The sequence below is a fragment of the Carettochelys insculpta genome, chromosome 13 (assembly GCF_033958435.1).
Source record: "Carettochelys insculpta isolate YL-2023 chromosome 13, ASM3395843v1, whole genome shotgun sequence".
NCBI lineage: Eukaryota > Metazoa > Chordata > Testudines > Carettochelyidae > Carettochelys > Carettochelys insculpta.
Genome location: NC_134149.1, coordinates 28,772,588 through 28,786,997, shown reverse-complemented (window position 1 = coordinate 28,786,997; position 14,410 = coordinate 28,772,588). Strand labels below are relative to the sequence as shown.

At 42.9% G+C, this 14,410-nt stretch overlaps 1 protein-coding gene across 1 annotated transcript in view; it reads right to left on the bottom strand.

The window, feature by feature from the left end:
- Nucleotides 1-8,128: 8,128 nt before the first annotated feature.
- LOC142020377 (sodium/hydrogen exchanger 2-like) overlaps nt 8,129-14,410 on the bottom strand; it is a 65,994-nt gene continuing 59,712 nt past the window's right edge. Inside the window, exon 13 of the mRNA XM_075008133.1 lies at nt 8,129-13,854. Within this exon, the coding sequence (XP_074864234.1) occupies nt 13,830-13,854 (25 nt within the window). The 3' untranslated portion in view covers nt 8,129-13,829. The remainder of the gene's footprint in view (nt 13,855-14,410) is intronic.

Genomic DNA, 14,410 nt, shown 5'->3' with positions numbered 1-14,410 from the left:
TTTTCCGATAGGGGGGAAGCCATCCTTACTAAAACCAGTTCTGCCTCAGTCACAGCTAAACAGTTCTTTAATGTAGCACTCTCTAGAATGGAAATTCCCAGAGGAATTGGTTCAGGTTTGGAACTCGATTTTGGGGAGATGGCATGCAAGAGCGAAAGTCTTTGGGCACGGAACAATGTTTCCACATTTCTGGGCACCCTCTGGACAAGTTGAAAGAGCCAATTGCACACTGAAGGAAGCTTTAAAAAAAGCAAGTGAAGTGCTCAGGAAGGGATTGGGATGAAAGACTATCAATCATCGTAACAGCTCGAAGAGGCACTAAATCAATACATGGCTATGCTCCCCTTGGAGTTATGATTGGAAGACAAATGTGCATGCCTGAAAGTTGGTGGTTGGGACTGGAGCTGCCTAGTGCCTGGGAAAGGAAGGTGGTGACAGAAGAATGGGTACAAATGTTAGTGAAGACAATAGCTGCATTACACAAGCAAGCGGCCACCCAATTAGACCTAGTACAGCAAAACCTGGACAAGGAATGAGGTTGGACAAAGCTTCTTCTAATATGAGAGGCCAGCCAGTGATGTACAGAATGTTTTCAGCAAAAGAGCACTCTTTTACACCCCTGGGATGGCCCCTGCTTTATTGTGAATCAGGCTAGACCCAGGGTTTATCAGGTAGAAATCTTGAATGGAAAAAATGGGAAAACCTGTCAAAAAACTATTTCATTCCTCCCTACTTAGAGACTGGAAGGTAAACCACCTGACCCCCAAGGAATAGTATAACTGTCCTCTCCATCCTGCCAGCCACTCCTCTTGCCTAGCAAGAAGGACCAGTGTGGGATCATTGGAAAATATGCATCAGATGGGCTTGTCAGTGTCCACCTTGATGTTAAGGAAGGAAAGGTCAGAGATGTCCTGGGCTTATTATGGCCATGTCTATGTAGGTCACTGTTTCATGTTCACACTATAGTATTGATCCCAGATTCTCCTGAGATGTATGTGGCGGAGCAGGGGATCTTGTTTTCTCTTTTCTGCCTCCTCACAGATTCTGAACACAAGCCATGGAATCCCTCCATTGCCCCTGCACTGTGCTGTTCATGAGTATCTGGAGTCTGATACCACCCAAGCTTTACACTTGACCTCTGAACCTGTGACGGTGCCTGTCAGCTAGAGCCCAGGAAGTAAAATTGCTGTTCCACATGCATGGATTCTATGTGAATGGAAGCTACCCCTTGGCCCTACAAAGTCACTATTAGTTCCACGCTGTTGGCACCTCCTCGAGTTGCCCTGGGAAAGGGTAGCCAACTCTACACAGCTTGCCACTGGAGAGTCACTCAAGTTTTGCTACAAAACCAAGAAGACCCCCAACTCTCTCACATTCTTCTGTAAACTACCATAGGCTCAAAAGAGACCTACATCAGCAAATGCCACCAGCGACAGCCTCCCAGATGGGGAAATGTGCAGGATCGTCTTGGTTTCTTCCGCAGTTTGGGGTTTTGTCAACAAAATGCCATGCGTTTACACACAATGTGCCTTTTGTCGACAGCGCATCGACAAAACCCAGGGCTTTCTCAGACAGGGCTCTGCCTCTCTTCTACAAGGCACAGCTTCTTCCTTGACAGATTCCTATTGACAAAATAGCCATGTAAATGCCCCTGGGGGGGCCTCTCTGGACAGACAGGACATCCACAACTCTGGGCAACCCTGTCTGCTGTGCTTCTTCTGGGTGCTTGTTTAGGCGAGACAGCAGCTGGGCAATCCGGCTGCTCTGTCAGTCAACAGAGCACAGAGCACTGTCCCGATTTGCTTTTGTGTGCAGCCACACTGTCCACAGAAGTTTTGTCAAGAAATTTCTTCCAACCTGACTTCTGTTGACAGTGTGCTGTAATGTAACCATAGCCCCGGCAAGTGGTGAAGCACTGGAATGAGTTACCTAGAGAGGTGGTGGAATCTCCATCTTTAGAGGTGAAGTCCTGGCTTGACAAAGTCCTGGCTGGGATGATTTAGTGAAGGTTGATCCTGCTTTAGGCAGGTGGCTGGAGTTGATGATCTCCCGCGGTCCCTACCAGCCCTAGGATTCTATGAATGTAACCAGCAGTATGAAATGAACAGTGAGGGATAAATATCGTCTACCCTGTAAAGTGAGTGCTAAATTTGTGGGACTCCATTGAAATTAGAAATCCCTGACCCAGCTTACAGGTTTCATTATAGCATTAGCTCTGTGCATGCACACACGTGTCATTAGCAAACAATCACAGCTGTGGTATAAGAGATGAAAGTCTCCCTTGTCGGAAGTGAGATGTAGGGGAACGGAGAGATGTAATGAGTAAAAATAAGCAGTATCTTTAGCTACAGGCTTCTATTAATACCATTGATACTTACTGAATTGCGCATCAGACCAAGATCTACTAGTTTACTTGGGATATCACTCAAGCACACCAGAAGCCAGAGTACTCAGGATTGTCATTCGAAACAATTAAAGCTATGCAAACTTATTTAATCTCTCTTTGATACACTGTGGAGATGGGGTAAAATAATCAAGGTTAGCTAAGCAGTAATGCTCAAGAGCTGAGCAGTGAGAGGAGAGGGCCACCCAAAGACATACCTTGCAGGTACACACCCCCCACCCAAGCAACTAGTCACACCCCTGTATGAACCCCACTTAAACTCACAAAATCGACATTGCCGTCTACTGCAAAAGTTAGAAGTCAGCTGTGTGCTTCGCATGCCCTGTGAGATCACATGAACCATTGCCACTGAGGGAAATCAATAGCTGCAAGGCAGAGGGAGCTGTTCTGAGAGGGCTGGAGAGGAGGGCTCTGGAACTGCACAAAGGACGTTCTCATACGGTCTGATTTTGGCACCCATTTTGCTCACTGATTCTGTTTGCAGACTTGGTGGTGTCCCTGGTGTGCCCTGTGCTCACCCCCAACTCCTATTTCCAAGTCCACACTGCCAGGAAGAGGGTGGGTAGCAAAGGATTCGTAAAAGTCTTATTTGTTTAGAGTTGATTTCTGTCCCTCGGTGCACTCATCCAGGGATAGCAATGCTTGTACGTCAGTTACAGCACGTTCATTTGAAAAAGATCACTAATCTCATGTAGCTCTAGGACCAGTCATGTGAGATACCAGCAGGATTGGGATCCATAAAGCAGACGCTCTCAATCCCGGGAACATGCATAATCGTGTTTTGGAGCAATTCAGAATAACCTAACAGGTTCTCCACAGAGTTTTAAACAAGGTGTCTGATCTGCCTGGAGATGTATTTAGGACATTTCCATTCATTTCAAAAGAAAGTGAATGCATGTATCTGAACACAGGGCTGAAGCCTCGTATTAGATCTCTGATCAAACCAGGCAACATTCCTATTGGTTCGACTGAGAACTCTAAGGCTCTGGACAGCCAAAGCATGGTTCGAAGAAACAAAAATGCAGATAAATGAGTAATTGAATACCAGAACTGGAAGGAACCTTAAGACATCATCAAGTCCAATTCCCTGCACTCATGGTGGGACCTATCTGACCAGTGATTCTCCAGCAGAGGTATCTGTATTAGAGTACTCAGAGGTCTTTCAGGGGTACATCAACTGATATAGCTATTTGCCTAGTTTCAGAAAAAGCTACATAAAAAGCATTATCAAAGTTTGTACAAATAAATTTCATATGATGACTTGTTTGTACAGCTGTGCTTTACACACCCAGATTTAAATGCAATATTTATGTTCTAATTAACTTATTTTATGGTAAACATAAGAAGTTAAGCAATTTGTCAACAACAGTGTGTTGCAAAACTTTTGTATTTTAAGGTCTGATTTTGGAAGAAAGTAGTTCTTAAAAGTGAAGGGAAACTTTGGGTTTGTGTAGTCCCGTCAGATTGCTGAAAGGCTACACTTATCATGAAAGGTTGAGAACCACTGCCCTATAATTGCTCAGCAATTATTCAGAAAATGTTTTCAGAAGTTCTAGAACACTAAACATTAACACTACATTGCAGTACCACTTGGTCTGATACAGTGGAACAAATGTGTTGTAAAGGTAGAAAAAAAATTCTGAAAATTGTAGGTACTTGTCTTTTAAAAGGGTTCTTGAAAAAAAAAAAGTTGAGAAACACTGATCTAGACCATCTCTGACAGATATGTGTCTGCTCTTCTAAATTCCCCAGTTAGAGAGATTTCCCCAAATTTCCTAAGTAGTTTGTTCCAGCGCTCAACCACCCTGATAGAAAGTTTTTCCTTATGTCAAACCTAAACCTCCCTTTGCTGAAGTTTGTGTCCATTGTTTCTTGCCCTATCATCACAGGATAAGGAGAATATAATTTCTCCCTCCTCCTTGTAACAGCCTTTTGGATACTTGAAAGCTGTTATGTTCCCTCACAATCCCAGTTCTTTCAATCCTCCGTGTAGGCCACCTTTTCAAGACCTTTAATCATTTTTTTTGCTGTTTTCCAGATCTTCCCTGGAATGTAGCACCCAGAACTAGACTAAATCCTCCAGTGGAGGCCTAATCAACACAGAGGAATGACTTTTTGAGTTGCTTACAAGATTCCCATTTGTATCTGCCAAAATGATATTCCCTCCCCCACTGTTATTTGAGGGGGGTGAGGTTTCACACTGTTGATTCACATTTAGCTTTTGGTCCCACCATGACTCCTAGATCCCATTCTGCAGACTCCATCCTAGACCATCAGTTCCCATTTTGTAGGTCTGAAATTGTTTGTTCCTGAGCAAAGTACTTTGCATGTGTGTGTCCTCACTGAATTCCACCCTATTTACCTCAAACTACTACTCCAGTTTGTCTACATCGTTTGGATTTATAATCCTAGTCTCCAAAGCACTTGCCCTCAGCATTTCTTTCTCCTCCACCCTAAAGTAAACCTCTTCCCACTCCCACCAAACCAACACCACTCTGCCCTCTCTCCTTATAAAGAGCTGGGCAGGTTCCCTTAATTCACAACAGCTGGGTTTGCCCGGCCACTCTTGCAATTCTGCTCCTAAACCACACAAAATGGTAGACTTTCCTTTCCATTCACCCTGTTCCTGCCAATTCTATTCATCTATCACACATGTGCATCCTTCTAAACAGCAGCAAAATAGACCCATCATAGAATCACCTAATTAGTGTATAGGCAACAATTATTGCATCTAGATTACCTCTTTAGATTGAATAGAATATGGTTAAATAAATGCAAAATGGTAAGTATCTTTCAATTAACCCTGAATAAATGTAAATTAAATCAGTTTCAATTTAACTAACGTGATACTGGTTAAGCCTGTCTTAAGTGACAAGGCAAATCAGTCCTCCTACATACTACTGATGTACATCTTGAAGTTGAACCTAACTGGAGTTGGGAACTAGCGGGATACTTTAAAAAGCTCAGAGAAGACATGGATTTGCATTGCAGATATGTGGTCCTTTTCCAGATTGTATTGGAGCTCAATAAATAATTATCTCAGATCCTTAATTTAAAGCACAATATGGGCACTTGTTCCTTTTTTAAAAGGAGGGCTAATGCATTCTTCCGTAGTTCCTTATATGCTTTCTAGCCAGTTGCGTGTGGCTTTGAATTTTTTATATTAATGTTAATATATAGTTGCAACCTAGTTCTTACTTCCATTTGGAAAGTTTCCTTATTGAAACTTAATCCCTTTAGCAGAGAAGTTGCATGTATCTGAGATAAAGTACTGCGAGCCCCTGGTCCTGACTCTGTCTAGATTTTTATGCACACAAGCGTTTCCCAAATTCTTTATGTGCAGAATAGGAATTACATTTAGAATGTCAAAATGTCTCTGTTTAATTCGGTTCCCTTTCTCCTCAGCACGCTCTGTACATTCATTCTTCAGCATTAGGATCAGGAAAAAATTCTGCATCTGATAGACATCAAAACTGTGTGCTAGGCCTCGGTCCCTTGTTTACAGCTAGTATTTATTTAATAGAAAAGAAAGACTTGTATTTTCAAAGTATGCCCCTTCATTCATGCTTAGGACTCTCTTTGTTCTGAAGTAACCATGGGATAATTAGAAATATGGAACCAGAACATCTAACATGCATATACATACAGAGTAACATTTTCAAATGTGAAAATGAGTTAAGAGAATAAATCTCATTGATTATCAGTGGGACTTGTGAATAACTTGTGTTCCTAACTTACTTAGGCATGGCTGAAAATCCCATCCATAGATATAAATTTGCACATAATTAGCTATGATAATTTTGGTGTTTGAATTCATTTTTCTTCCTTACAGGGACTGATAAGTGATAAGTGTTGCATGGTGTTGCTAGAAGAAGTTAGAATTATAATAGTTTACATCCTGGTAATAATAATGCTGTCTCCAAAAAAGAGAGAGCAATAAAAAAAAAAAGAAGCTCCCTTTCAGAGACCCATCTTTATGAATTGTCAAATCTGTACCTGATTCTCAGAGGAATCAGTGTAAAAAAGCTGTACAGCCACACTTTTCAAAAGCACCCACTGCCATCGTGTGCCTCAGGGATTTGGGCACTCAAGAAGGGAGACGCCAAATATCAGTGGCCACTCTTTATCTGAGCGTTTAGGAGACTGCTCTACACTTTCTGGATAAGCCAAAGAGAAATAACTCTATGAACTGCTTTAGGAATCAAACTGTTACAATTTATTTCCACAAAACCATGAAATATTGAATGATACAGTGAATCAGTGTTTTAAACACTTTTTAAAGGACTAAAACACTGCAAATAATTAATTAGCCATGCACTGAAGCCCAAGATTTAACTGTTTTTCACTCAGTTGTAGGATTTCAAGACCACCAACACTGGATACAGGCTTGATTGCCAAATGTACTCTAGGCTGGAATTTATATTGGTCATGAGGCTAGGGCCACTGAGCAACTGGAAAATGCTTCATGAAAGTTTTGGCTGAGCTCTTATACTCTGCTTAAAGAAGCTTAAAAATATTCCATACTCTTTAGAAGGTTAAACTGGGGGCAGAGTGAATCACTGGGAAAATATGCACTGTATATAATATTGCCTTTTCTGCAGATCACGCAAAATGTTAACATACCAGAGATCTATTTTACAATCCCAATCCTGAAAAAGTTTCTAGCCCTTGTGGCGGCAGAGAAAGCTTCACTATGTGACCACTAAACCTCCCCCTCACCACACACACACCTCTCTAAAGCAAGGGCGGGGCATTTTTTTTTCTATCAACGGTCATTGATCCACAGAAAAAGTCACAAGCCACATACAACCCACAGCGTGGGGGCATGGAGGCTGGGGTGTTCTTCTAGGCGCTGGAGTGGAGCCAGAAATGAGGGGTTCAGAGTAAGGGAGGGAGGGCGACCTCCAGCTGAGGGTGCAAGCTGGGATTGAGGATGAGGTTTCAGGAGCAGGTGGGCCAAACAGTCTGCAGTGTGTGCAGGTGGGCAAAACAGGAGCAGGCTCAAGGCTGCAGCAGAGGATTGTGGTGCGGGGTCTGGGTGGGAGTTAGGGGTGGTAGGCAGGTTCCCAGATGTGGCAGGGGGTTGGGTACAGGACAGGGTTCAGGCTCTGGCTGGGTGGCACTTACCTGAAGGGACCTCTGGTTGGCAGGACTAACAAAGGCTCCCAGCGTGCCCTGGCTCTATGCTGCTTTATGAAGAAGCTGGCATGTCCAGCCCTAAGGCAGAGAGGTGAAGTGACTCTGTGCAGTGCCTGGCCAATGGGAGCTGAGGAGCTGGCAATGGGCATGGTGGCAGCATGCAGAGCCCTGATTGCCCCTGTACTGAAGGGCCACAATGACAAGGTTGGGGCTTCCAGCCTGTAGCACGGACACTTGTTGCAGGATGTATGAAATGAAGCAACAGGCTGAATCCAGTATGCAGGCTGGAGGTTTCCCACCCTGCTCTAAAGGCCGCAAAAGTAAAAGCCAAATAAAAAGAACATAATCTGATGATTTTAAAAGCCAGTCTTCTGATCTGTGGGAGCCTGACTCATGATGTTTGAAAAGCTGAGATTGGCAATACTGGAGAAATAATGACCTCCATTTGCTCTTTAAAGAGACAATGCCAGAGCTGCCTATATTAAATGGAGTTAATAATTTCTTCAATTCAAAACACGCATCGGTTTGGTTCAGAGGAAAATAAAACATGTTTATTAACAGAAGGACATTGATGGCAAATTAAAGGAATAAAAGCAGAGATTGTTAAAGGCAAATAAAAGAGAAAACACACATCTAAATGTCTAATACTTAATCTTAGAAGGTGCCATCTTTGTTTAAGTTTTTTTTTGTCTTACCAATTATTCGTTGTCCAGCATGGCTGACCATCTCTCAGTCAGTACCTTCCCCAGAACTACAAGGTACTGGGTTTCCTTCTCACCTTAGGTGAACGATAAAGATGGAATCTCTGTCTGGACCTTGTATTCCCAAAGAATTGTCTTTGTTCTCAAAGTTAGGAAGGTCCTGTGGGGATTCCAGTGCCTGTGTCTCTCTGGTATACAGGAGCCTTGTTAATTCTTTGTCCCTCCAGCTCAGGTGCAAGCCACCCTGAGCGGGTTTTTGACAGCTTTGTTTACAGCTAAAAAGTTCACTGAGGTAAACCCACATCCCTCTGTCTGTTTATTACCCTTTCCTAAGGCAGGCTGTCTTCTTACAAAGGGTCTAGCAACATTAGAGAGGGAGAATCCATAACTTCACATATTAGATTAATGTGCATTTTACATTACATTAATGACCAGCAGACTGCTAGCTTTCAAATGATACTTTACAAGGTATACGTTCAACATATAGGATTACAGTTGTCTGTAGGACAGGGGTGAGCCATAACTGGCCCACAGGCGGTTCACCAGGGTTAGCCTCTGGAAGGCTGTCAGCACTTTATTTACCTGCTCCTCCACAAGTACAGCAACAGGCAGTGCCTGTTCAGCACAGATTACCATTCCCAGCCAAGGGGAGCTGCAGGAAGCAGCGTCTTAGTTCGCACTACTTCCTGCATCTCCATTTGGCTGGGAACAATGATCCACATTCACCTGGAGCTACAAGCAGCCGTACCTGTAGGGTGCAGGTAAACAAAGGACCCACCAAGGTTTACCCTGGCAAACTGTCTCCTGCTTATTGCACACCACTGATTTAGGTGTGAATACAGAATAACTTATGACAGATCTAGCACTGGACACTGTTGGAAGACAGGCTATTGGTCTTCATCAGTACAGCCACAGGGATGTTCTTAACCAACCCAAAATAATATATTTTATTTTACTATTCCTGATGGTAAATTAAATTTCAGGGGCAAAATTGATTGTCTTCTGTCAGAAAATCATTCTAAAGTAAGATTCCTGAGTAACTCTATTAACCATATAGTGCAGCTTTGCAAAGAAATACAAGCTGGTGGAAAATTGCCCATTTAATAGGCTACTTGTCCAATAATATTGCCACAGACAGGTTATTTGATAAAATATGGAACACATAATTTGAACAAAAAAAATTTTAATCCCATACCGCCAAAGTGTGCTAGGTACCTCTCATTACATGAAGATAGTACTGTCTACACTGTAGAACCATGGACAAGAAGGAGATGAGCCAAGTTCACAAAATAATCAACCCAGGGGTTCAAAAAGTTTCCATTCTTCAGTTCCAAATACCATTAGCTCAAGTATTGAGTTCTCTGCAGTTCTGCTCTCCAGATAAAGAACATAAAATGTCCACCTTGGTAAGCCTTATAGACATTGTATCAGGTAAATTCTAATCAGTAATTGAAACAATGTAAAAAGATTAAACTATAGGTAAATAATAAGGTGGAACTCACTTTTTATTCAAATTCAGTCACTAATTAATCAAAGAGTCATGAATGAACACGTGTCCTTCAACATTTCAGCTTTCTGATTCTTCTCTGCTCATATGTACGCAATTACTAGTGTCAATAAATAAAGTAGTGTAGTTGTAACTGTGTCAGCCCTAGGATATCAGAGAGACAAGGTGGGTGTGACATACTATCTTTTATTGGACCAGTTTCTGCTGGTGAGAGAAAGCAGCTTTCAAGCTTGTACAGAGCTCCACTTCAGGTCTGAGAACGGTCACAGCAGAGTGCAAGGCAGAACAATTTGTTCAGGATAAGTAGTTAGCTCATATTATAAGGAACCATTTCACGTAGAGCGGCCCGTTAACACTGTATACAACAATTTATAATTCACCGACTCCTTCTTTTTATCCTATGATTGCCGAGTCCAGCTATATATACCATATATAGAAAATAAAAAGCAGATCCCAATCAAATTAAAGTATCAGATTCTCATTTGTATTAAGGCCATTTTATAATGATCTGACAGTCTAAAAAGTATGGAGATATACTTATCTCATAGAACTGGAAGGGACCTTCAGAGGTCATGAAGTCCAGTTTCCTGCCCTCACAGCAGAACCAATCACCCTCCCTGACAGATGGGTTTTTTTAAATCTATTTGTCCTACATCCCTAAATGGTCCCCTCAAAGGCTGAACTCAGGAGGCCAATGCTCAAACCACTGACCTATCCCTCCCCCAAGGGATGCTTTTAAAAGGAAGTTAATTAATGTCTAGTGATGTCTGCTTTTAAGCCTTTTCAACTGCCTGATCACTGTGAAAGGGCCTTAGTGTGTAGAGAAACAGGCCCCAGATCTTTGTACAATAATTATAATCAGTAAGGTGTGATTAACTAAAAATGAATTATGTATCTGCTTTAGTGGTTCAGTGTGTCCCCGTGGAATATTACTGTACATGGATAAAGGCTGTGAAAATTCAACTGTATCATGCAGAAGAGGAACAAGGTCTTTGGTACATTCTTTATATTTTTTTCATAAAGGATCTATTTATCTGTGTTTAGTTAAATTCCCAATACCTTCTATTATGCACATTAACAAGCAGAGAAGAAAAAGGGTTGAGATTAGTGAGGGGTGAACCTAATATTTGGAGATTTGGTTTGATTTGACAAATCAAAACTCTGAGGCTGGGAGGCATTTCTGGAGTTCCTAAGAATCACCTAAATGCATTGAGCTTTCCTACTTGCTCTACCTTCACCTGCCTCTTACTCTCCACCTGTGCTATGAGCAGGACATTCCTCCCTCCCTGACAGCAGCACTTTCCAGCAGAGCCTCTGAGGGCTTCTCTCTTCCAAACCCAACAAGAAGTCCTGTGGCACCTTATAGACTAACAGATATTTTAGAGCATAAGCTTTCGTGGGCAAAGACCCACTTCATCAGATGCATGAGCGCGGGGTTTCAGAGGAGGATTTAAAGAGAAGGGGGACTCAGTAAAGGGGAGGGCCAGAGGTGACAAGGTCTATTCAGTCAGGATAGAAATGGCCCATTATTGGCAGTTAATGTGGAGCTGTGAACACCAAGAGAGGAGAAAACAAGTCAGTTCATCGGGGGGATGTGGCCCATTGTCAGATGCTAATGTGGAGGTGTGAACATCAAAAGCAGAGAAACAGTTTTTGTAATGGGTCAACCGCTCCCAGTCTCCGTTCAATCCTTGGTTGATGGAGTCAGATTTGCAAATGAATTGCAACTCGGAAATTTCTCTTTTCTTTTTATTTTTGAAACTTTTTGGTTGTAGGACTGCTACTTTTAAATCTGTTAGTGGGTGTCCGGGGGATTGAAGTGTTCTCCAAGACTTCTTGTCTTAGAAGATACAGACTAACATGGCTACCTCTCTTCCAAACAGCTTTCGAGAAGAGCCTCCTTGCCCAGGCTTTCTATGTGTTCCTTGGCCTCAGTAGCAGCATAGGAGAAGAAATCTTCTGAGGGAGGCTCTGCCACCCAGCCTACAGGAAGAAATAGTGAAAGCCTAGCCCTGCCTGCGTAAGTGACTGTGCTCTGTATTCTCCTCTGTGCAAGATCTGGAGGTTCCCCGTTGCTGTGAATCATTGCTGGAAACCCCCAGACTATAACAGCACCATGACCAAAAGGAAGAGGAGGGAGACTTCTCTCAGGCTATGTCAATACTATGATATAAATTTGATTTTATTAAATTCAATTTTATAGTGCTGGGTTTTATAAATTCGAATTTGAATATCCTCACCTCCCCACAAAGTGATCACCAAGTCGAATTAGTGCTGCCACACTGAATTGCCAAGCATTGACTGTTTCAGCAGTGCCTTGTGAGAACCTATCCCACAGGTCCCTCAGCTCCATAGCGTTCTGGGTTATTTTGCTGGTGCAATATGGGGAAAAAATGTCCTGCAAGTGGTTGTGGGTATGTGATGCCATCTTCCCACATTACATTGCCTCATGCTCCTCCTGTAGAAAGCAAATGGCCATTTTTTTTTCAGAAGCAAAAATAGGGAAACCCAGGTGAAAAAAAGCCACAAAGGCTGGCTTCAGAAGGTGACTGAACCACATAACTGGTTGCTCAGCTGCTTTTCCCCCATTGAAAGAACACCATAAGGTATAACGTTTACCTGATCAGCCAACTAGTGCACCAGGCAGGGGACTGTCATATACACATGCCAGAATGACTGTATACCCTAGGATCACCCAGGTGACTGTGTCATCTCAGCTACTTTGCCTCACCTTGAAACCAACTTCGCTTGGCCAGAATGGTATGACTTTTATGTAATAAGCCAAACAGTGTACCAGGCAGGGGACTGTCATACCCACATGCCAGAATGATTGTGTGCTCTGGGATGACCCATGTAACTGTGTCATCTCAACTGGTCCCTCAACTACTTTGCCCCCTTGAAACCACTGTATGATATGACCCATCTTAAGGAAGCCATTTGATAAGGAATTTTCTGAAAAAACAAAGATTGGAAAAAAAGCGTCAACAAAGATCACCAAATTAACTGAAATCTCTTGCTTTTGCAACTGTGCCCTGGGCCAGCTCCCACACATGCATTGACCAGTCAGGGGTGTAGTTGAGGGACCAATTGCAATGGTCCCTTCAGAGACTACCCCTCCTCCAGCAACAGCCAGCCCCTGATACCTTTGTCACAGGGGGGAGACTTCCCTCGGTCATAGCCAGACCACAAAAAATCTTTCCTGCCTTTGGAGCCCTCATCACATGCAAGCCAGGACCAGGCACATGCTTTTATTGGATGGGAGCTAGCCTCGTGAGGGAAGCACCTGTAGGGGAGGGAGAGGGCTGCCGTTGTACAGATATGAACTGCAGAAGTTCCTCAGCCTCTCAGACAAGCACGACCTCCACAGCCTAGCCACCACATGGTGCGGTGTGGCTGGGGCAGGCATCAGCACCGAAAAAGAAATCTTGCCCTTTCCTGCTATATCCTGTGTAGGGAAGAAACCACCGCCCTGTGCTGGAGCTATTTTTTCATGGGTAGATGTGACCATTGTGTTGATAATACAGAAGGAAATTTCTCAGCCTCTTGTACAAGCATGACCCCACAGCCTAGAGGCCATGGGCTTCCTGGTGCTGAATTCAAATTCATGGGCTTTCTATTACCTAATTCCTCTGCACCTGGAGAGCAGCGGAGATGGAAGCAGCCAGAGTGGACAACTGTGGGGTGTTGTGGGATACATACGGGACACCTCTGGAGGCTAATAAAGTTAATTTAATGACTTGGAGTTTCCACACTAGCCTTAATTTGAACTTTTACATTTGAACTTGACACTACGTCGAATCACTTTCCACAGCATTATAACACTGACCTTAGCACACCCTAAAAATCAACCTAATGGTATTTACAATGAAGATAGTGACATTGTAAAATTGAGGCAACTGCCTTAAAATCGACTATCGTGTAGTGTTGACACAGCCTCAGAGGGATGGTCCACGTTTGCTTCTTGCATGGACAAATGTGTAGATTAGTTCTTATTTCACCTCGAGCAGGTTTTGGGGGCTAGTCTCAGCAGATGTGCTACAGGAAAAAGAACCTCAGCCCAGCAAACATCCTTCTTGCTCTAGCTGTCCTTCGTATATATTTCTCTGCAACAAATTTTGTATTAAAAAACAGTAATAAATATAACCAGTCTTTTCTGCTGGAAATATTACATCTGACACAATGAAGCCCCTCTGTCCTAGTCCCCAAACACAACAGTAAAAATAACCTTGTTCAATTTCAACTTGGTTGCATTAGATTCCCCTTAATAGTTTTGTGTTTGCAAGACTTGCCAGGTCACAGCTAGTCTTCAAATGTTGCAGGACTGGAGCTCCTTATCACCGATGATGGGAAGTGTAGTCTCCCATCTCTTCCCTGCCTGCCTTGCCAGCTTCTTCCACTGCCTGACGAAACTCTACATAAAGTGTTTCTTAACATTTAAGCTAATCTTCCCTGCTGCTCATTCCATCCCCACTGACTCAAGAGAATAATTGATCCCTAATCTTTTTCAAATACCCATTTTTGTACTTGAGGTTCAGCATTTTTCCTTCTGCCTTTGTCACAGACTAAACCTGTTAATTTCTCTTAAGTTTCCCTCTGACATTCACCTTTCATTACTGTTGTTCTCTGAATTTTTTCTAGTTTCTTTATGTTCCTTTAAAA